The following is a 23,237-nucleotide window of genomic DNA, read 5'->3' on the forward strand; positions in this document are numbered from 1 at the left end:
TGGATAAACAATAGAAACTTTTCTTTTTTTTCTTTTTTTTTTAGCTGACAAAACAGTCTCACCTCAAGGTCCATTTAGTAGCTGTTCTAGAGTCCTCAATCAAATCACATGATCTTCATCAGCAGATAGAGTTTGCTCACTTACTTACTTTGAAACTCAGCTTTTAAACCAATATTGATGAGAAGTCCTTAAAGTACCCTAAAGAAATTGGAAATTTGAACATCTACTATTTATGACAATTGAACAAACACCCTATGCTAATGAAGATTGTGCGATATAATCAAAAGCTCCAGAACTGGACCTTGAGGAGAGATTGCTTTGTCAACTATTCTTTTCTATTCTGTAGGACTGCAACTGAAGATTGTTTTTATTATCAATTAATCTGCTGGTTACATTTCTCTATTAATTAACTGGTTGGTCTATAAAATGTCAAAAAATCATGAAAAATTCTGATCATGATATCCTCATCCCTCATGGAAACCACTGCTTTCATCTTTAACAATGTGTTGTATTTTAAAAGCTTGTTATACTATCCATTGTGTCAAAAAATTAACTGAAAATTAACTAAAGCTGTCAAATAAATGTAGTGCAGTAGAAAGTACAATCTTTCCCTCTGAAATGTAGTGGATTGGAAGTGTAAAGTAGCACAAAAAATGAAATACTCCGGTAAAGAACAAGTACCTCAAAAGTGTACTTAAATACTATACAGTACTTCAGTAAATGTACTCAGTTACTTTCCACCACTGCATATCCCTGAGCCAGGGAATTTCTGGTATTTGTGCTCCAAAATCATTTAATAGACTAATTAATAATAATTGCAGCTCTGTTTTACTCTATTCTAACCTGCTGGCATTCACCATGCATCAGCTGCATGCATTTCTACTTTCTATTCTATTCTTGCATCCATACTAGTTCCACGTATGTCTTCATTGAGTAAACCTTCAGGGTCTGACTCACCTGTTGGTCACAGTTCACAACCGTCAGATTACAGTAATACCACGCTGCTTTCTCTGGATGTGGCGTCATGAAAAGTGTACACTCCCTCCATGTCAACAGTGCGGAAATCTGAGCGTTGGGCGGATTGTTTAACCAGTTCACTTCCCCCTCATGCAGGCTATTACGCCTGTGTGACACAGATCAGTAGCAACAGGCATGCAACTATCCCAAGTCAGCGGCTGAGGTGAAGTTTTGGATTTATATTTGTGTTTTTCTCTCAGTCATGATGGATAACTCGGACGCAGCCGGGGCCTCTACTCGCAGGAGAAGGGCTACGTCGGCGGCGGGGAGAGGTGCGTGTCTGCAGCCGATGAACGGGAGGTCTGCGGCGGTGTGTCAGAGCACAGTGACCGCTGACATTAACAGAGACAATGGCCTGAAAAAACGGGATCATTCTTTGGAGACAACCCGGTCTAAAACAAAAAGGGAGAAAAAGAAACGCAGGAATGACGTTGGTGAAGGACTGAGGTGAGTTTCAAAACTTACCACGGTGTGGTTTCTCCAGTGGAAAGTTCAGGAATGTTTGTTTTGTCCAAATGCTATACCTTGACCCTCAAAAGGCGCAGGTTATATTTACATTAAGTTAGTGTTATCGTATTATTAAGCTAGTGTGGTAAACTACGTTAACTTGCTAGCTAGTTTAAATGTGCAGCAGACAGAGAAGGGTTGACAGCCAGGGTCATTTGGAGTCGTACCAAACAAACCTGTTGATATTGTTTCTGTTGTCACCCATTCACTCTCATTTTGTGTCATACTTTTCACTACTGTATGATAGAGTAAGAAAAACTTCAGCACTTAACCTAAATGGCTAGACCACGAATGTGTGTGTCTGTAATAAACTGTGCCTTGAGGGCTGATTTATTCAAGGGTGTTTCTAATTGGGGGGGGGGGGGGGCACTGTGTATCTTACACTAAAACAATACAAATACATTGGTATTTTGCTATTGTGTCAAGGGAGACCAATCAAACCACCAGTTTGAAAAATTACATCAATTTCCAATGTGAAAACTTCACTAATGGCGTGAACATTTTTTTCTTATAGAGTTGCAAAGTGGGAGCTGCCACTGGTTCCAGAAGTGTTTTTTCCCCCAGTCTGTATTCCCATTTCATTTATTTCTTTAAACGCTATCTTCAGTATTCCTTAACATAGAAACACATGACAATCCTAGAAAATGTCACAATCATGTAAGTTTATATTATGACCAACAGTTTCAATTACAAAATCATGTTTTGTCCGTGATTTTGACATGGGGCATGGTAGGTTGCTGTAGTAGTTGGTGTTACTGGTTGCTTGGATATACACCAGTTACATTACTTAACCACCACCCTCACTGTTTTTTTTCTTTTATTTAATAGAAATAAAACCCATTTAGTTCATTTTCATGTATCAGCGCCCATGTTCATCAAATAAAAAACTAATTTGTAAAATACTAAGTAAACTGCAAGTGTCTGCTCTGTCTGTGGAGAGTGAGGAGAGAAAGAACGCTCCAGAGTTGACTTTATATTAATTATTGTTAACACTGTGCTACATTACAGAGAAATACAAAACTCCTTCAGAGTGAGAATGTCTGTCCTCCCTCCTGCTCTCTGCTGTAAACACACGTAGCTGTTAACGAGCAGCTGCTCTTATGTCTCACCGGGTCTCGGTAGTTGTTTTCGGCAGAAACTCGGTGTATCTCTCTTCAGATGGCATGCGGGTTGCTCCGATTCTAGTTCTTAGCGAGGGTCATCTTTTGGCTCGTCCCCATGTCTGTGTGGGCCGCAGCCCAGCTGTACACAGGAGAGGACCCGCTGGTGATCCTGACCATCAGCAGCCTCAAGCCCGCTGTCCCTAACTCGTAAATAAGAAGTAAGAAGAAGATAAGAAATAAGAAGAAGATCTAAAGATCTAACATTAAAAATAAAAGTAAGCACGCTACAGATCTACCGGTGTACAACGGTGCCGCCATGAGTTTATTAACCAGCGGGAAAATTTCCTCACCATGGCATCCCTTGTGGACGGCTAAGAATACTACAATACCCATGAGCCTTGGTCACCACTACCATGGAGAATTAGAAGTGGTAATCAATTCAAAACGCTTCGTCTTTGAAATTATAAACAAGACGTGGCGCCATAGTTGCTGTATTCACTCAAAAGTGACCCAGAAATTAAAACTGAACTGATTCACAACATTGTAATCTTTAGATTCAACCTGCTGTTAGCTGTGCACGTAACAGAATTGTAAGTTTGAAGATTGGCTGTTTTTTAACTGACATACACCCTGGGAGTTGTAGTTATAACTTCTACCTTAAATTATGTTGTACACAGTCTTGTACCTCCAACTTTTCGTCCTTTGTAATGATGATTTTACTCAGCGAGTTAGGCTGCATACCGATCCAAGCCATAGAAATGCTCAAACTGTGAGTCATGTAAGGTTGTCAATGGGAAAAATGAATGGGATTTTTACTTTCTGAACGAGGGTCACTCAAAATAGCTCTTCCCACTTCGCAACTCTATTTGAATTTCTTGAACTTTCTGCTTTCACCATTGCAATTGTATTGTAGGGCATAGACAATTGTTTTTGCCAGTCTCAAGGACTGCAACTAACGATTAATTTTCTCGATTAATCGATAAGTTGTTTGGTTCATAAAAAGTCAGAAAATTGTGAAAAATGTTGATCACTGTTTTCTCAAAGCTCAAGATGACGTCTCCAAATGTCTTGTTTTGTCCACAACCAAAAGATATTCAGTTTACTTTCATAGAAGACTTAAAAAACAAGAAAATAAATTTTCACATTTGAGAAGCTCGAATCAGAGAATTTGGACATTTTTTTCTTATAAATTGATTAAAAGCAATTTATCAATTATCTAAATAGTTGGCAATTAATTGATTAATCCTTGCAGCTCTACTGGTCTCCTCTTTTTAATAATATTCCTCATTTGTTGTGCAAAATAAACTTAACTAATCTTGATTGTTCCATCAAAACCATCTACTGTTTTTACCTCTCAAGCTGTCACAAAACCCAGGAGTCCCTGCTGAGTTCAGCCAGTGGTTACAACAACTACAGAGGAATTCTCAACTGGTGTGTGGTGATGCTGGTAAGACAAAAGAAAAAAAAATACTTACAAGCACACACACACAAAACCAAGTTATTGGATACACAAGGATACATTTGAAAACACATCTGTTTTGACTCTCCATCTACACTGAACATATATTGTTGACGACTGAAAACTGCCACAGGTAGCGGAGCAGCTGGACCCAAATGCAGAGACTGAGGCAGAATTACTGATTTCAGACTTTGAGTTCAGCAGTCAGGTAACAGGATGGCATGAAACAAGCAACAAAGACAAGCTGGAACACCTCAAACATAGACAACGATCTAAACAACAACTAAGAGAACAGACAGGTATTTATACACAGGGGACTAATCACAAAACAAGGCACAGCTGGGGTAAGCAGGGACCAGAATAAGGAGAGCGCATGATGATTGTGTAACAAGGTGATCGGGAGGGTGTGGCAGGCAAAACACAGGTCAAAGCTTTATGAGGCTAACACAGGACAGGTGAGCAGGGGAAAGCAGGCTGGGCAGGGCTACAGGAACACAAGAGGTTAGCAACTGACAAGAATAATACCAAAGCAAAGCAGAGATAAAATTAAAGAAAACCCTGGACTCAGAGGAAAAAACAATACCAAGCTCGAGCACTACACGAAGAAACACAAAAGGCACAAGCCGTTATCACAAACAACTTGTAACCCAGAGCACATTCAAAACACACACAATCCTCTTTATCACTGAGACAGACTACATGCTGTGTGAGTTCAGACCGGAGTGAAAACAAAGACAGACCAACCATTAAAGGCAACCCGAATAATAATCATGCAAGATAGTGTTTTAAAGACACAACTCAAATCAACTTTCTCCCACTCAGTCCAGTCCAAACAAAAAGGGGAAAAAAGTCTGAGGGCCTCTGGAGGACTGGTGGAGAATGGCATCTAGGGACACAGAGTCAGACTGCAAACATAACCATAACAAAAACAGCTTTTGGAAGACACTCTCAAAGTTAGACGAATGTTTAAGTTTCTTCCTGTTGTTAGCTGTGTTAAGAAGCCAAGTTTCTTTCGCTTTTGACTCATTGATTCTTTGTTTTGTGTTTCAATGCAGCTGCAACCACACAATACATACATATATTTCTGTTGTCTGGCAACTTCAGTATTTTTGTGGTTCATGCTTTTTCTTCTTCTATCTATAGTTATTTTTCTTTTTTAGAAATATTCATTCATTATTAATGATGTTTTTTTTCCTCTAATACACCTTATCTACGGCTATGAGAAATATATCAATTACAGCTCCCACCCAGTTACAGATGCCTACAATCCAGCACACCACCCCACACTAAACTCCCATAACACGAGTCAGTCAAGTGTCTGACAAAATGCAAGTTGACTCAGGGGCTTCTCAACTGATGATTCGAATCATCAACGTTTAGGGGGCGGCCCTCATTAAAACATAAGATAAGGAACTGCAGAGAGAGTCAGAGAAAGATCTTATCCTGCTTAAACCAAACATCCAACCATTTGTTAAAGTTCTTTGTCTTTTTAGAAAACAATCTGACAGCACTTTTAAATATATTACTTAACAAAAATGAGATAATTTTCATGAAATCTCCAGTTAACACTGGCAGGTCCCTTCTTTGTCTGTATCTTTGTGCCTTCTTTTGTTCTACATTACATGTTTTATACAACATTACTCATTACTTCTATGGAAATCATGTAATTTACTATATTTTAGGCTTAAATTATTGCAGGTTAATACACTGTAATGCATGTGTATATAACACGTACACTCGTGTCATTCATTTAGATTTTTGTAAGAAAAACGTGAAAACAAATCATCACTTGTGTAGCATTATTGCTTTAATTCAATTTGTATCCAGTTGGTTCTCATCATGTCTTTTGCATCATAGATTCGACTATAGAACAGAAGGAGAATGTGGACACTAAACAGATAATCCATTGGCGCGGATTGATAAAATTGAATAAATCAAAATGAAATGAAATTAAGAAGAATTAGTCCAGATTTTTCCATAAATACCCACTTGTTTTCAAGCAGACTCACCGTATCTGATTCTGTGTCAAATCTGGTTTCCTGCCATCTTAAACACACTGTAAAAAATGTCTCAGCATGACATTTGTTTGAAATATCAACCTTATGCTAAGATAGTTTAAATTAAACATGTTACAGTGAAGGCAGATGCTTTCTAGGGGGTTAAGATAAAAAGCTTTTTACAAGAAATAATCAAAACACAAAAATCTTGAGTAATCATAAAACCCTGTTGTCAAATGTCAATTTTCTCAAAAATATCCAAATGATGTGCAACTATAGTAAAATGTATGATTATATGTAATATGATTGAGTATCATGAGTTTATGTCAAGCTCAACACCTTTTGCAGAAATTCCTCCTCCATACTTGGGAGAAGCGACAGAATTTGAGAGAATAGGAGAGGAGACGAGGCTAGCAAAGCCTGCTTTCTGCTAATCCAGGCTTTGAACACAGATCGTTGTGTTCATCGCAAGAGGTTTTCCTTCATTCCCACTGAACTTCTTCCCCATCCCCAGGCATAGAGCCTTTGTGTCGGGTAATGAGATATTACAGTCCATTTAGAAAGGGGGAGAGTGAGGAGGAGAGATAAAAAAAAAAAGGATGATGAGAGGGACAGGATGAAAGTATTGAGGGGAGGAAGGAGATGGGGAAAAAGGGAGAGGAGGGAAAGGGAAGAAAAAGAGGAGAGAGGTGATATGAAGTAATGCGTTTATTCAATTAAGAGGGAAGAAGTGACAAAGGGAATGATAAGAGAAGCATAAAAAGGGAGAAATGAGTAGGGAATATTATTGTGCAACAAACTGAAAGACATTCTGATAAATATCTGTAACGCCTGCTTTTTATTACAGGTGCTGAGTAATGCTCGCCTCTTCTTAGAAAACCTGTTAAGGTAAGTAAGTTTGGAGTCTTTTGAGGAGCATGTTATTTATTTATTTTTATTCCTTTTTCACATTATTACCTTTTATTCCAGGAGGTTTCCTGTACTGTTTGTTAGAATTAGGGGGTTTAAATTATACCAAACAGAAATACCAGGTCTTCAAATTGTCACAAACTTCCTCTTGCTATTACAAGAGTGCTTTTACTAATCCTTGAACGGTTCTTTATTACTTTATGTTGACAATAGATCTTTTTCACTTTATACTTTTTGACGTATCATAGCAGGAAAAGCTCAGGTGTAATTGATACAACGATAACCAACTGCATTTCATTTAGGTGAGCCAGTTTCAGACCTTTTTCACAGCAGACATGTCAAAGTAGGGTTAGCATAGGTGCAATTAACAACATTAATGATGGCTGAATCCCATTTAGCTTTTCCAAAGTCACGACCCCGGTACAATGCATGATGGTTCACCAGAATTGCCTCCTTGGACACTTGAAAGGAAGTCAGCCATTGTTAGCATTATCAGTTACCTCTGTGCTTTTCTTGCTATGACAGCTCAAAAGCTCTGCTGTTAAAAAGGTCTATTGTGTAGCTGGCTCACTGTCATTTAATGTAACTGACCATTTGCTAATGTTATTTAGTCACACCTGTGCTTTCCCTGTTACAACAATTCGAACTGTCTGCGGTGAAAAGAAAGTGTATTTACATTTTTGAAATGTATTTTTCTAGCTAGTTTGGTATGACAAGTGCATCTTTAATCTTGATCTAAGTTTTTAATCAGTCCTTTCAATTTTGGGTTTGCCAGGTACGGTATTTTGGTGGACCCCATTCAAGTGGTTTCCTTGTTTCTGAAGGATCCTTATAACTGGCCGGCAGCATGCCTTGTAATTGGTAGGTAAACATTTAAGGAAACTTTTCAGTGAGGGTTAGGAGGGAGGCAAAAGTCATCGTCAAATAAGTCACCTGCGATTAAAGTAATAACACAGTTACAGACAGTGACATAATTAAACAGCATAACTCCACCGATTAAGATGAAAACTGTTGAATATCAGGTCAAATTTGTGAACACTTAATAATTACTTAATCAATAAATGTGGTGGGGGTGGAAAATGTGACCATTATTTAAACTACAGTAGATTGAAAAGAATAAAGTTTAAAAAGTGTCCAAAAATAATATGTCAGATTCAGTTTTATGTAACTCAGTACAGATTATTTACAATAATAAATCATTGAACCAGTTCAAGTGATGTACACTCATACAATCCCACTTCAAACTCATGAAACACACGCAATTTTAAAATTTTGAGTATGAAAATGATTTTTCTGAAAATAAATCATAACATTTAGATAACTGGATGAATTAATTGAACTCCTTTTAAAACAGTGAACATGTTTCAAGTTTTTTTTGTTTTTTGTCCTTAAATAGGTGATGTTATTTGCCTCATTTCAAGCCATTCCTTGTTTTAAGACACACAAAGGAGCATAATAATAGTAAAATAATAAAAACAGAACACATTTAAAATGCAAAAACAAACTGAAAGCCATACAAACTAAGCACATTATAAAAATACAAATAAAGTAAAATGAACTAAGATGCCATAAAATATAACAAGCTCAACGAAAAGCAATTTTTAATAAGTGGGATTTTAACAGTGATTTAAAAGAAAGAGTTTGCAGCCCTGATCTTCTCAGGCAGGTCATATCAAAGTCTAGGAGCCCATCCCCTTTATGTATCAATCTGGATCTTGAAACAACAAGAGGCGACACATCAGGGAGCAGGAACATACAGAGCATGGGGCAATGGGAGATCTGATAAATAGCTTGGGTCAAGGCCTCTCAGGGCTTTGTAAGTAAACAAAATCTTAGAATCTATTCTAAAAGCAACAGGTAGCCAGTGAAGGGAAGCAAGGATTGGTGAAATGTGATCATGTTTCCTCAATGGAGTAAAAATCCTGGCAGCAGAGTTTTTGGATGAGCTGGAGGCGGGAGAAGGATTTTTTGCTGATGCCAGAGAGCAGGGAATTACAGTAGTCCAATCGACTGGTTATGAAAGCGTGAATAACAGTTTCCAGATTTTTGGCAGAAATAAATGGTCTATTCCTTGAAATGTTTCTGAGATGATAAAAGCAAGATTGAACCATTGAACTAACATGTTTATCTGTACATGCTGTATTCAAAGTCTTTTCAGTATTTTCATGGTACATCGCAGTGCAAGTCTGCAGTGGTGCAGCTCACACTGTCTCTGGGGGGGCAGTCACCTGCCCTATATACTGATATACTGCACACTGGTACTGTGCTGCAGCGTGAGGAAGCGACGGAGAGAGCGAAAAATGAGTAGAGGAAAAGGAGAGAAGCTGCGTTGGGAAAGAAGTGAATGGAAGAGAAAATGAAGTGATTGGTTAGAGAGAGGGCAAGAATGCAGGGACGAGAAGAGAGGAGCAGGGTAGAGAAAAAGGAGAGCTGATGTAAAGTGCTGCATTGACAAAGGACAAGAGAAGAATAGAGGGAGGGAGAGATAGATGGAGTTAAGGTAAATGACTGCACTGACGATGGGTAACAGACAGGTGAGAATGGGAGTCTGTTTACAGTAGCATGGACAGTAAAGCAGCTCATTCCCAGAGGGCATTCAGTACTTTTTAGAGTTACTGCAGCAGCTCACACACACAAATACTGCAACACAGAGTAAGTGAGAAGCCTACATTTTGTGATAGCCAGCTAAGTGGGTGAAGTTTGGAAAACAAGACTAGACAGTTTTTCATTTAGGCAACTGGCCAGTTGAGTGACCAAAATGAAATGAAATTTATACTGATGTCAGGTATTTCATTACAGTACAAGTCTGTTGCTTCCATAATATCTCCCAAAAGCTGCTGTGTAGATACCTGATGAAAGGTTTTAAAACAGGTGGTAAATTGTGCTGTTTGTTCCAGTTTGATGCACATGCAGCCTCAATAGTTACTGTTTGTTAAAGATGCTTAACAGGCCTGTTTCCAAAACAGATCAGAAAGCACAATAGTAGAAGTATATTATGCATTTCCCATGGTCTCTGCTTTTCATATGGTTGAGTGTTGATCTGTGACAAAGAACAACCCTCTCCTTAGTTTGTCCAGTTGCCCTGGGAAACCAAAGTTGGACCAGTGTCACCAATTTCATGCTATTTGGCAACCAAGCCATTTGTTTAAAATAAAGTAAAATAAAAACACATCATCCAAATCTTACTTCAGTAAAATGTCATACACAGTCCTATTGCAGAAATTGAGGTTGACTTCTTTTTTCTTTTATTTTTGGACCTTTTCTCAGTGCAACAAATAATGCTAGAATGTGTGCTAGAAATAAAAAATAAGAATGTTTTACTGTGATTTATATATTATTTGAAAATGTGAGTTACATAAAAAACCACCCGGTTAAAAGAGTTGCTTTGCTGAGATGTAACTACAGATAAAATACTAAATCGTTGCAAAACCTGGTGAAGTGAGGTCTACTTAATATCACACCAACAGCAAATGACTGAAAGACTGAATAAAATGTTCACTAACACACTTTTTCACAGTTTTCACGTGTGCATAATTAGCTTAAATACTGTGCTTCTGTGGTTGTCGTCACATGAAAAAGATTTTTTCCTACAAGGGATTTGTTGCTTCTTAAAACTGTCTTGTGTCTTCATAGCACTAAATATACCATGAAGTCCAAAATAAGCATGTGACTTAAACATTAAACAAGTTTATTTGGTATGGCAATGCTGATGGATAGTTTTAATCTAAATGTCTGGCAGTTTACACATTTGTTAACTCTAGATTAGATGGATTGACATGCTAATGACCTGATTAGGGTCTTAAAATGGAACAATTGCTGCAATTATGTGCCATCAGTGTGTCCCAGCCTAGTCTAGTCAAGATAATGAGCAATCTACATACCAGTGCTTCCCTTAAATCTACTCTGCTGTGAGTTACCCTGCATTTCTGCCAGATAACATGGTAAAATATATACAATTGAGCCTAATTTGCTTGACACGGAATCAGAGAGAAACACTGTTTTTGGTCTAAATATGTCAGAAATTAGCCCTTTTTTTCTAAAAATGTGAATATTGTAGGTGTTAAAGGACCAGTGTGTGAGATTTAGTGGCATCTAGTGGAACGGACTTGGCCGAAATGAAATATCATATCCATAAGTATGTTTTAATAAGTATATAATCCCATGAAAATAAGGATCATTGTGTTTTCATTACCTTAGAATGAGCCCTTTATATCTACATAGGGAGCAGATCCTCTTCCATGGAGGCCACCATGTCACACTGCCATGTTTCTACAGTTAGCCCAGAATGGACAAACCAAACACTGGCTCTAGAGAGGGCTTTTCACGTTTTGTGAGTTTCACAGCCACCGTAGATTCTCCTACACACCTGGTGGGGGAGGGGAGAGCTACTCATCTGGTACAATCTGCAACCTCACTGCTAGATGCCACTAAATCTTACACACTAGTCCTTTAAATGCAAAGCAAACATTGTATTTATACTATTTCTTGCATTCACTACAGCACCCTCTTGATTATGAGGCTTATAAGACGCTCTGTGGAGATTCTTTTTGCAGCCAGTTGCTCCATAGAAATAAGAAAGTAAGAAAAACTGATTTTTGTGCAATTGATATCCATTTATTTAATCTGCACATTTTACACACAAGTGACACAAGTGTTAAATGCCAGTTTATATAAAACAAGCTCTGTGCAGGAAACCAAATTAGCAACAATGAAATATGTTTTGTGTACGCACATTCATGTATCTAGCAGTTGGTGTGTGCTGTGCAACACATATGCTCTGTTAGTGCTGCCTCATTTCTTTCATCAGGTGTTGCTGTTTAATGGTGTGAGAGTCTGTGACTGTGTCTGTTTGTGTGTGAGAGAGCAGAGTCTTGCTAAAAAAAGCAGGAGAAAAGCTTAATTCACCTAAAAATTCAACTTGAGACCAAACCAGTCGAAAACTTGAAACCAACAATGTTCATTCTATTAATAAGTTCATGACTCAAAGAAAGATTAATTCTGCCACATGTTTTTAATTCCTATGTTCTGCTTAGCACAGATACCAACTATTTCCCCTGTATATTTACATAAGAAGCTTGTTGATCCAGTTCGGTAAAAGTCATGTTTTCACTTGACACATGTTCCTCTATGTGTTTACTTTAAGTCTTAGGCTAATGAATGAGTTTGGAAAGACAAGGTCTTCACCCAACAGATGACAACATATCACTGTCAATATAGTTGTCTCAGGAAGTTAATAGGTGACTTTCACAACAATGTGTCTTGTTCCTGCCGCACGCATTTCCTCCCAGTAATGTCTGTAATGTTGATGTAATGTGACCAATTGACACTTAATTTCATGATTTGGAGGATGAAAAATTTGCATTTACAGTTATAAATAAGTTATACTGAACGGAAATTCAGATTTGTTTTCTTTTTCTTGGACTCGTGTTCATACTCTCACCCTGCAGGGATCCTTCAGAAGTGAGCTTGTAAGGAGAAAAATATGTAAATATGTAAACATGGACTGTTTAAGAGGAACTGACATGAATCTCTCATTGTGTTTTCACAGTGTGCAATGTGTTCATTCTGGTGGCTCTTTACACAGAAAGGCAATTGTCAAAGGTGAGTGGAGAAACCCTACTTGCAATTAAACATCAGACCACTTTGGATTTGAACTCAACTGTTGAATTCAGAGCACTTTCACAACTCCCAGGAGGGATTATTTTTCTAAAACTGTCCTCTGAAACTGAGTGACTAGCTGACCCTCTCCAAATTCATCTGCAAATGTTACAGTAAAATGGTAAAATGAGAAATTAGTTTCACCATCTGCATTTTTAGGACATATTCAGTTATGAATATGGAACATCATGAACCTTTAAAAACTTTACTAGGCCACCGTAACTCAAAATGTAGTTCTGTTGTAGAGATCTGCTCAAACACACAGTAAACAAGCACTTAAAATATTAATGTTAAACTGCTGTATTTTAGAATAAGCTGAAGAACAAGTGAATAGGGAAGTTTAAAAAATTACAACCAAAGTAGTGGCAGTTAGTTGGGTGGTGATGGTTGAAAATGGGACAACTTACTGTTTCTCTCTCTCTTTTCAGGGTTCATTTAGTGAACTTGTGGGTTTTCTGGTCCATTGCATCAACATGGCCATCATGCTAACATTCCCTGCTGCAGTGGTACTATTGGTCCCTTCTATGACCCCAGGTAAAATGTTTAAAATACTACCTCTGTAGGCTTGCAATTAACTACTAACTACTGTGCATAAGAGACAAACAGTTGACTTAAATATTACACTGCTAAACTACTCTCCATTCATTTATACTTGACAATGTAGCCATGTGTATAAACAGGAAGTGTCATTGTAATAAAGATTAAGAGGACATTCATATCTTTGCCCTTCAGAGAAACAGTCAACGAGTTTGATAGTGCACTAAAAGACATCTCTTATACCCAGTCATAATTGGAGTCTGTTAGTGGTAATGGACCAGTTGGTCCATGACTGGATTATATCCAGCTGGCTCAGAGGAGAGGAGAGGAGAGGAGAGGAGAGGAAAGGGGGGAGAGGAGAAGACAGGAGAGAAAAGATGAGGGGGAGGGGAGGAAAGGGGGAGAGAGGAGAGGAGAAGAAAGAAGAGGGGAGGGGAAGAGAGGAGAGGGGAGGAAAGGGGGAGAGAGGAGAAGAAAGGAGAGGAGAAGGGAGGAGAGGGGAGAAAAGGGGGAAGGAGGACAGGAGAAGAAAGAAGAGGGGAGGGGAAGAGAGGAGAGGGGAGGGAAGGGGGAGAGAGGAGAAGAAAGGAGAGGAGAAGGGAGGAGAGAGGAGAAAATGGGGAAGGAGGACAGGAGAAGAAAGAAGAGGGGAGGGGAAGAGAGAAGAGGAGAAGGGAGGAAAGGGGGAGAGAAGAGAAGAAAGGAGAGGAAAAGAGATGAGAGGGGAGGAAAAGGGAAGAGAGGAGAGGAGAAGAAAGGACATGAGAGGGGAGGGAAAGAGAGGGGAAGGGAAGAGAGGGGGAGAGAGGAGAGGGGAGGAAATGGGAGGGGAAGAGAGGAGAGGAAAAAAGAGTGATGCCAAAGTGGGTGTGGTTTACATTACAGGGTCATCCAAGGGTCACAGTCTTCTGTCTTCATCAGGCTGCCTGACAGAGACTATGGCCGCCCTCCACAAACCATACAATTCATGCATGATAAATTCGCCATACTGTACACTACATGATGCACTAGCACGCTATGTGCCTCATTCATCATCATTCAATCATCATTCATGTCAATATATAGATTCAATTTTTGAAAACCTTGTTACCTAATGTACATTGTTTTATATTTTAAAAAAATAGTTGTTAGTCGCATTCAACAGGAAATTCTACTGGCATGTCAACAATTATTTATTTCCCAAATGAAGCACATTTCTCGTTTTGGGGCACTAAGATGATTAAGAAAATGTGCGTACTACAGGTGTGATGGGTAGTCATCTAACTTCCAGCATTAATTCAGGCGAACTTGCTTATATTGTGGTAAAATCTGATCAATTTTGTCCTCCATCGCAGTAGCTCCCTGCCTTTTGTGCTGATGACCCTTTAATACACCATGTCAAGCTTTGACTACTTGTGACCCCTTTTTACAGGATGAAAGCAAAACTATACAGCATTTCATAGGAAGAAAAAAAAACTAAAATTATGTAGTAGAATATCATTTTTTATTATTCCCCTCCTCCTGTAATCATCTTGTGACCACTTAGATTCCTCTTACAACCCCACACGTGTCCCGACCCCTAGGTTGGGAACCAATGCTCTTGCACGGTTTTATGCTCTTCTCTTGTGTCCTTAGCCATAATGAACTTGAAAATGTAAAATAATTCACTGACAAGGTCACATTTGTCACTTAACCTACAAACGTTCTGCAGTAGGAGTGTTTCACACCATTAACATAGTATATTTAGTTCAGATTTTTGGCATGGCCTCTGTCCTTTATTCTATGCTTTAGTGGGGACGTTTATAATGTTATGAGACAGATAGTGAGTTTCAAGTGTAAGCAGTGTTAATTTAGTTGTCCTCTTGAATTTATTAGACTTTTAAATGTTGACTTGGCCTAGAGACTCATTGTTTTAAAGCCCAAGTATTATAAAAGGTTTAATGTGTCGCATCTATTTCTTTCTCTTTGTTCTTTTCACTTTGTTAGCCTCTCCTCTTCCTCTTTTCTCTTCCTCTCCTCTCATCTGTTCTCTCACTGGGAGGTGAAGGAGTAAAGGAGTCAGTCCATCTGTCTGTCTGTTCTCCTCTCAGCGCTGCTGTTCACACAGGAAGGGCAATGACAGAGGGCAGGTGTGTGTGTGTGTGTGTGTGTTAGTGTGTGAAGGGAGCTATTACATTTACTGGATTCTTCTTATGCAACCAGTATTCAATCTGTTCATAAAGCACAGTGCAAGAATCTGATCTCAAACTTAATTAAAAATCTTATTTGATCTCTTTTGAGGAATACTGTAGCAATGAGAGGAAACTCTTTTCTACTCTCTACTTTCTCTACTGCCATTATTTCATTATTCCCACTGCGTTTGATGTCCTGTAATGTGCACTAGTCTGCTACAAGGGATTTTTGAGATTACAATAAAAAATAGAAAGAGCTATGTATATCTGGTTCTGATTCTATGCACATCTCAGTATAAACTATTCAGTGCATAAACGAAAGTATACATATTTTGTAAGCTTAATAAAACAATATGATCCAGTGCAAAAGCATTCAACTCAATGATACAGTATTTAATATAGCCTAATATATAGCCTAAAATGATAATAAATCCTGTTAAGAAATCTTGCAAACTGACAGTAAAATATTTAATTAGTCATACAAACTGGATGTCACAGTGAAGTCCTGCATACTTCAACGGTGCAGGTGCACAGCTGTTGAACAGTCTGGTACCTTTCTTGATGTTAGTTATATAAGACTGGGACAAGCAGGAACACTCACACTAGCACACTTTTAGTACATTTCCTGTCTTTACCAAATAGAATAAGGCTTGCTGTTGCAGGTATGTGACGCACCTGATGACACACACACACCCACACACAGAGCAGTAAGTGTAATATGTGGGATAATCTTGGGAAAGGACTCTAAATAAAAGACAAATGCATATGTTTGCTTGGATGGAGGCACTCAAACAGTTCACATGTTAGAGACAAACCTATACATTCTTGAAAGCTAGGTGTGTCGAATTGGCTAATCTAAGGCACAACTGTCATGTTACCTGGTTCAGCCGGACCTAGCATCTCATGTTGTGGAACCTGTTTGAACTTTTTTTTCTGATCAGAGGACTCTCCACAGAGGAAAGAAAGATAAATCTCATTACTAAAGATTTGTCTTTACTAAGAGCATTTATATTTACTGTGAGCATATTGATTTTAATCTATGAATCATGACAATTATGGTTCTTGCCATTGCAGACTCTGTTCACAAAACAGAACAACAAATAGCGTGCAGTCAACATAGCTACGACTCTTAAAAAATCAGAGTAAGTGTTTGTGAGTTCACAGACATATATTATGATTTGGGTGGAAAATTGTGAGTGGGTGATGGCTGGCTCCTCTGGCATTTTTTTACCACTTACAGTAAGCTCCTCTACTGTGCGTGTGTGTGCGTGTGTGTGTGTTTTTTTTCTATGATCACTATCTCCAGTGGCTGTCTAGGAGCTACATTAAGCCAGAGAGACAGATGGTTAATGGATAAGATCTGCTGGGGTTTGATGCCAGGTGTGCTGACCTCCACCTCACCCTGTTGGCACAACAGGCAGTTTTTATTTGTGTGTCTCTGTGTGGCTGTGTTAGTGTATGAGTGTGTTAGTAAAGGTTGGTGTGTTTCTTCCTCTCTGTTCGGCATGATCCTTTTCTATCAAGCATATGGTGATTATTGATAAAGCTCTTGTAGGCAAACTGCTCAGTTGGTCTGTATTTGTGTGCTTGTATGTAAGTATCGTGTGTGTGTGGACTTTGAGCTGACATGATTTATTCTATTGGACTTGTTTAACTGTTTGTTCAAGATGAAATGACAACCTCTCTTTTTCTTTATCCCTTTATCCCTTCCTTTTTCACTCTCATCCCTTCCTTCCAGTCTATCCCTGTGTCTTTGTCTTCCATCCTCAATCTCACACTTTTTCTCCTGTTCATTTGCTCCCCTTCTTCATTTCTACCAACTCTTCCTCAATCTGTTCTTCCTTTCACTCGCTTTTCCACATTTTTTCTTCTAATCACCTCTCAATCAACTCTCAAACCAGAGCCAGAACAAATTTGAGGAACAGATGTAGCCTATTTCTGTTAAAGGGGTAAATTTATGGAACAAAGTTAAGGATGAATTAAAAATGTGTAAAACAATCATTATGTTCTATAAGAAAATGTTCAAAAATAATGTATTGAATAAGTACAGGAGTATGATCTAACTTTGTGTTAATGGACATTACATTGTTCAGTGTAATAGTATTATCTTTTGTTTGAAGATTTTTCCAGTTATTTATTGATTTATTTTCATTAATGCTGCTCTACCTTACTTTGAATGAGTATGAAGTGGCAAATACAATGAACTACTTGGTGTCTTGGTGAATGTAGAAGAGTAGAACGAAAGACATAATAAGCTTTGGCTTCAGCCTCCATGTTTTCTGTCTTATTTAAGAGGATTTGTTGACTGTTTTGTTAAATGATCTTTTTTGGTCTGTATTCTGGTTTGATAACATATACGTTTTTCTTTATGTGCTGCAGACAGAAATAAAGCTTGATGATTATGAATACCTTTTGTTTATCGGTTGGTTACATGGCCTCTTACCACAGCTTTATCCTCATCACAGTGTTAACTATCATCTCTCTCCCCCTCTCCATCAGTTGGTGGTGCGTTCGCACTTGGTACTTACACCATTCTGTTCCTGAAGCTGTACTCCTATAAGGACGTCAACATGTGGTGTAGGGAGCTGAGCACTGTCAAGGCCAAGAAACTGGCCAGATCACTGTCTTGTAAGTTACACATACACACAAACACATGTGAGAGCAAGTTCACACACACACATACATATGTATAGTAGATAAGTATGAGAATTATACAGACCCCTTACAATTATAATAAATAACTTTAGTGACCAAATTTTAAGTTCAGTTTCTGTGTATGCTTTCAGCCTATTTGAAAATGAGTAAGTCCCTTTCTAGATGATCAGTCAGTCCTTTGCTCATGTTGTTACAGTGACATCTAATGGCAGACACTTGTTACTGCAGCTAGTAGGTTTTAAAAAAAAAAGGACAGTTAAACACATGGTAACCACTACAGTTCTGTTTTGACTCCTGTGACTATAAAACAAACAATGCTTTGTGTTTGGCCTGTTTTCTGTCTATCTAAATGTCATAAGTACAATAAAACATATCATGTTGTATAATTTGCCTGCATGTTTGAATTTTTTCCATCAGGTCCCTCAGCACAGCACTTCAATGGAGGCGACCGTAAGGTGTGTTATCCTGGTAACCTCACCATCAGAGGTACTCAGACACATCTTTGCAGTGTTTGTATGAAATGAAATTCATCATGTTTTTACCACTGCCTCAAGAATTTCATTGATTAATTCTGTCACATTTACCTCCTCTCCATCTCTATAGACATGTACTACTTTGTCTTTGCTCCGACTCTGTGCTACGAGCTCAACTTTCCTCGCTCCCCCAAGATTCGCATGAGTTTCTTGCTGAGGAGACTGTTTGAGATGGTGAGGAAATGTCAGCCAGGGATTACTACCTTTACTGTAGTTGTGTGGTCAAGTCAGCATAGACTCAGAGCCTTGTTTTTTGAGGCTATACTTAAAAGTACAGCCGCACTGCTGTTGAGAGCTCAAACTCTGCTGTCCATGATGGTGAAAAGGAAGATGAATTAATTTCTTATTTAAGGGAAAATACTGGGTCTTATTTTTGTAGTTTTGGGCATCATTCATGATCTGTCAGACATGTAAACCATCTCTGTCTCTAGTAATGATACATACCTCCAAAATGTTGGTGTACTGACTTTGAGAGTGAATACATAATGCCCACAAAAGTATATTAATATTTACAGGCTAATTTGAGATTGTGTCACTCACTCTCTGTGTCTTTGTCCCTAGCTGTTCTTCATCCAGATGCTAGTTGGTCTTACTCAACAGGTACGGCTTTATGATGTAAACCAAAACTGATGTATCCATTAAAATTTAATTTCAATCAATACTAAAATGTGACTAAACCTCATTACATGGGGATAAAGTTGTGATTGAAATGTTGTAACATGTAGCAATGGCTGCTATGAAAAAAATACTTTATTGTCCCTTTAAAAGATGATGACAACATGTAAAATGTATAGATTACAGTGCATGGCTTAAAGGCAATTGAACACTGTTTTTTCTTCTCTCACTATCAGTGGATGATTCCCATCATTCAAAGCTCCATGAAACCACTTGAGGTGAGGACGACAGAATGACAGAGAAGCTTGAGCTGCACAAACCAACATGGTGTCATGTTGTTTTCAAATGTGAGGTGCTTTTGTGTGTTGTTTGTTAATTTACATGTCGCGCTTCCTCTCCTCCCCTCTCCTCCTCCGTCCTCCCCTCCACTGCCCTCCTGTAGGACATGGATCTGTCCAGGATGACTGAGAGACTCTTGAGATTAGCTGTGAGTAAAAACACAACACACAACAATGCAAGAACCTTTTACTAATATCTGTTGTCTTTAGTTGATGACAAGCACGTTAAAGGATTAAACAGCAAACATACAGTAAGACATGACAAACCACAACAGTAGGGTCAGTAATCACGACAAAGAAAAGGCCACAAGGATGAATTTTACCTCTTCTGATAGTTAGTGTTTTGGACTTAAAATATTGTTCATATTCATTTCCAATGACCGTTTGTCACTGTTACAGCAAATATATATATTATCAAAATCACTCTCACCTTCATTGACTTAGCATTTACCTACAATTAGTTTTAATGTTACCGTTACACAAATGACAGCATTTCTTGAACCATAGTTTGCATATTGCCATGTATATAGCACTATGTTGACAGTGTGGGTTGGAAACAAGTTGCTCCAGGCTTTTGCTTGTAGCTAGTTTGAGCATCACCACCTATTTTTCTGTTGCAGCAGTCATATATCCTATTCCTGTTTATGTGGATCCTTATTTCAGTAACATTTCTCCATATCCAGGTCCCTAACCACTTGCTGTGGTTGATGTTTTTCTACTGGTTCTTCCACTCATCTCTGAACTTCTCAGCTGAGCTGCTGCGCTTCGGAGACCGACAGTTCTACAATGACTGGTGGTGCGTACCTGTGTGTGGTTGTGTCTGTGTTGTTTATGAATTTTATGAGGTGTGGTGGAGCGTGGGGAAGGACTTTCTGGATGTCTGCAGGTTGGAATTGGTTGATGCCTGGATGTGCGTGCATACTTGTAAATGAAAATTTGAGAAGTGTACTGGTCTGTAAGCACATGTGAAGCATTATTTCAGTACTTTGGAAAACAGATAGATGGGGAAAGTCAAGCATGTTTTTAAGGAGCAAATTTTGCATGTCTGTGGGATTGGCTGGCTTGTGTATTGCACTTTTATTTGCTGATATTAATATGTCAGTATAGGATAATAACTTTAGGATAATTACTAATTTACTATCATGTATGACAGTAAAGATTCTAGACCTTTTTCGTGTTCATGAATATTAATGAAACTGCCTCAGATCCATTATTTAGACACTGTAATGCTTTTCTTTCAGGAACTCTGAGACGGTGACATATTTCTGGCAGAACTGGAACATCCCTGTTCACAAGTGGTGTCTACGGTGAGTTATTTGCACACTAACAGACTGAGACGGAGCAATGAAATTCATAGAAGTGAACACAGTGAGACAGACTTAACAAGGCACACTGATGTATTTGGGAAACCGATTCATCTGACTGTGTCAGTAAGTGTTAGTAATAAATACAGCGCCTGCCTGCAGCAAGATCCACATACACTAACTCGGCAGCAGGAGTAAATGCAGTGAGGTTATATTGAACAAGACAAAGGAAATGAAAGGCTATTTAAAGGCTTTAAAACCGATTTACTTTAAGTTCTTACCGGGGGGAGAAACACAGCATTAAAGAGAGTTAATGTTAACATTATTACACAATAATAAAACAAATACTAAATAACAGTTTTGCAATTAGTGTATTTGACTTTCTGGTGTAAATGCCCATCAATCCACTCATCTTTCTATCTATGCATCCACAAATTTCATCATCTGTTCTTCTGTCTGTCTTATAGCCACTTTTACAAGCCACTACTGAGGAGGGGGTTTAGTAAAATAGTCAGCCAATCAGCAGTTTTCTTCTTGTCGGCCTTTTTCCATGAGGTAAGACCGCTCTCTCTGCTTATGTGAACAATGTAGTAAATGCTGTACGTTCAGTCTTCAAGCTGTCAACACCATCTTTCTAATATTAGAATTTCACCTTTGTTTGAACTTCATATGTTTTCAGTTAAAGTGATTTAATAGTTTGGGTTTTCCTGTCTGTCTGTCTGTCTCAGTACCTGGTGAGTGTTCCTCTGAGGATGTTCAGACTGTGGGCCTTTATGGGCATGATGGCTCAGGTAAGACCCAACTGATTGTATCGCTTATGAAATACAGCAGTATTAGGACTGCACTGTGCTAAAAATGTCTCACTGACAACTGTGCTATATGAATTGTGATAGAGCTAGAGCATTTTTTGTTAGTAACTCCACCTTAATGTTTGAAAAGATTGAAAAATTGGACTGGGGTTTTACATTATCTAAGGGTAGTGTGGCAAAAATAGTTCATTTGTGTACAAAGACGTGGATGATGTTCCTTTTGAATCCTATGGAACATTTTAAAAGGTGTTCTCAGTATTTGGCCTTGCCCCCAGTATCATTAACTTAATTAATGACTTGGTAAGCATAGGAGGGCATTTTTGATGTATCATGGGGTACTTTTGCAGGAAAATAGGCAACTTAAGTGCATATTTTTCTTTGCTGACTTTGTGTTATTCACTGTATTGTGCTGAGTCACACAACACGGACAACAGAAATCTGAAAAAATAAAACATATACATATGAGACTCTAATTATTCATTCAAAACACAATCACCCTCTATGAATGAATAATTAATGAATTAATTACCTTTTTTATTTACTCCTCAGCTTCCATTAGCCTGGTTTGTCAGCCGCTTCCTGCGTGGTAACTACGGCAATGCAGCAGTGTGGATGTCACTCATCATTGGCCAGCCATTCGCTGTCCTGATGTACGTCCATGACTACTATGTCCTGCACTACAGACTGGAGGCTGACTGATGCACACACACAAACAAACTCTTCTTCTATCTGTCTCTCTTATACACACAAACAAACAAACAGACACATAAATATCACTAGAATCAAGTGCAAACTAACAGTTTCTATATGGCAGGATTAGCTACATCCTGATCATAAACCTGTTTACATTGGATCGAAATTTCACTCTGCTGGGAAAGATAAATGGTATAATATTTAAAGTGGACAGTGTAAACAATAAGGTTAATCTTGAAGCACTACTGTAACTTAGAGAGGAAGGTTTCACTTCTGTATCAAGTGATATACAATAATATGGCAGCGTGTTACTCAGGTGATTTTTCTTCCAGCGTCCTGGAAAAATCCTCAGGCGGTCAGTTTGAGCTCAAATGTTAGTTGAATGGATAATCTATCTATTTGTGTTTTGTACTGAAAAAACTGCAGACTGAAGCGTTTTGTTGATTTTTACCATATAGGTTTTGTTCCTTTTCAGTTTGTGGACAGTAAGGTGAAGTTGACAACATGATAGAAGTGCCTTGGTAGAAGTTATGATAGAGATATATTCTCTGCTGTGTTTCTTCCTTCCTTTATTCCGAGCCAAAGGGGCCTTAATCCATCAGGCTTTACTGCGAGGAAGAACATCAATAGAAAAAATGAATGTATGCAGTTAGGATTTTATTGATGTATGATTTTTATTTCAATGATGTTTCACTTTGTCAGGCATGAAAAGACCAATGTTATGTCTATGTTTTGTGTGTGTGTGTCTACCAGAAGTGCCATTAATACAGCTCAAATACAATCACTTCAACACTTAAAAAATTTTTTTTTTGATCAGCAAAAAAACAAACAAACAAACAAAAAAAGCATGGTACGCACATTTTTTTTTAATGTTAGTATCCCAGTGGACTGCTGCCAAGTAATGATGTCTATCTAAATACAACATGTGTCTGAAAATAAAGAGTTATATTTAA

The 23,237-nt window shown here is 38.3% G+C and overlaps 1 protein-coding gene and 1 long non-coding RNA gene across 2 annotated transcripts in view; one reads left to right on the top strand and one right to left on the bottom strand.

Annotated features, from left to right (window-relative positions):
- Nucleotides 1-4,376, bottom strand: part of LOC137191494 (uncharacterized) — a 30,498-nt gene extending 26,122 nt beyond the window's left edge. The window contains exons 1-3 of the long non-coding RNA XR_010930411.1: nt 4,277-4,376; nt 3,979-4,071; nt 2,634-2,827 (exon numbers count right to left, since the gene is read on the bottom strand). This is a non-coding gene — a long non-coding RNA (uncharacterized lncRNA). The remainder of the gene's footprint in view (nt 1-2,633; nt 2,828-3,978; nt 4,072-4,276) is intronic.
- Nucleotides 986-23,237, top strand: dgat1b (diacylglycerol O-acyltransferase 1b). Its single transcript, XM_067601611.1, has 17 exons — nt 986-1,464; nt 3,987-4,074; nt 6,931-6,971; nt 7,768-7,853; nt 12,541-12,593; nt 13,079-13,184; nt 17,837-17,965; nt 18,410-18,478; nt 18,596-18,699; nt 19,087-19,125; nt 19,377-19,418; nt 19,583-19,627; nt 20,162-20,274; nt 20,720-20,785; nt 21,250-21,337; nt 21,511-21,573; nt 22,141-23,237. The coding sequence occupies exons 1-17, from the start codon at nt 1,220-1,222 to the stop codon at nt 22,288-22,290; spliced, it is 1,527 nt and encodes a 508-aa protein (XP_067457712.1). The 5' UTR covers nt 986-1,219; the 3' UTR covers nt 22,291-23,237.

Source organism: Thunnus thynnus, chromosome 10, assembly GCF_963924715.1.
Source record: "Thunnus thynnus chromosome 10, fThuThy2.1, whole genome shotgun sequence".
In the NCBI taxonomy this organism is placed as follows: Eukaryota; Metazoa; Chordata; class Actinopteri; order Scombriformes; family Scombridae; genus Thunnus; species Thunnus thynnus.

Coding starts and splice junctions, on each gene's coding strand:
- dgat1b (XM_067601611.1), top strand. CDS start 1,220: ATGATGGATAACTCGGACGCAGCCGGGGCCTCTACTCGCAGGAGAAGG. Junction 4,075..6,930: donor ACTGGTGTGTGGTGATGCTG/GTAAGACAAAAG, acceptor TTTTTATTACAG/GTGCTGAGTAATGCTCGCCT. Junction 18,700..19,086: donor TGAGGAGACTGTTTGAGATG/GTGAGGAAATGT, acceptor CTTTGTCCCTAG/CTGTTCTTCATCCAGATGCT.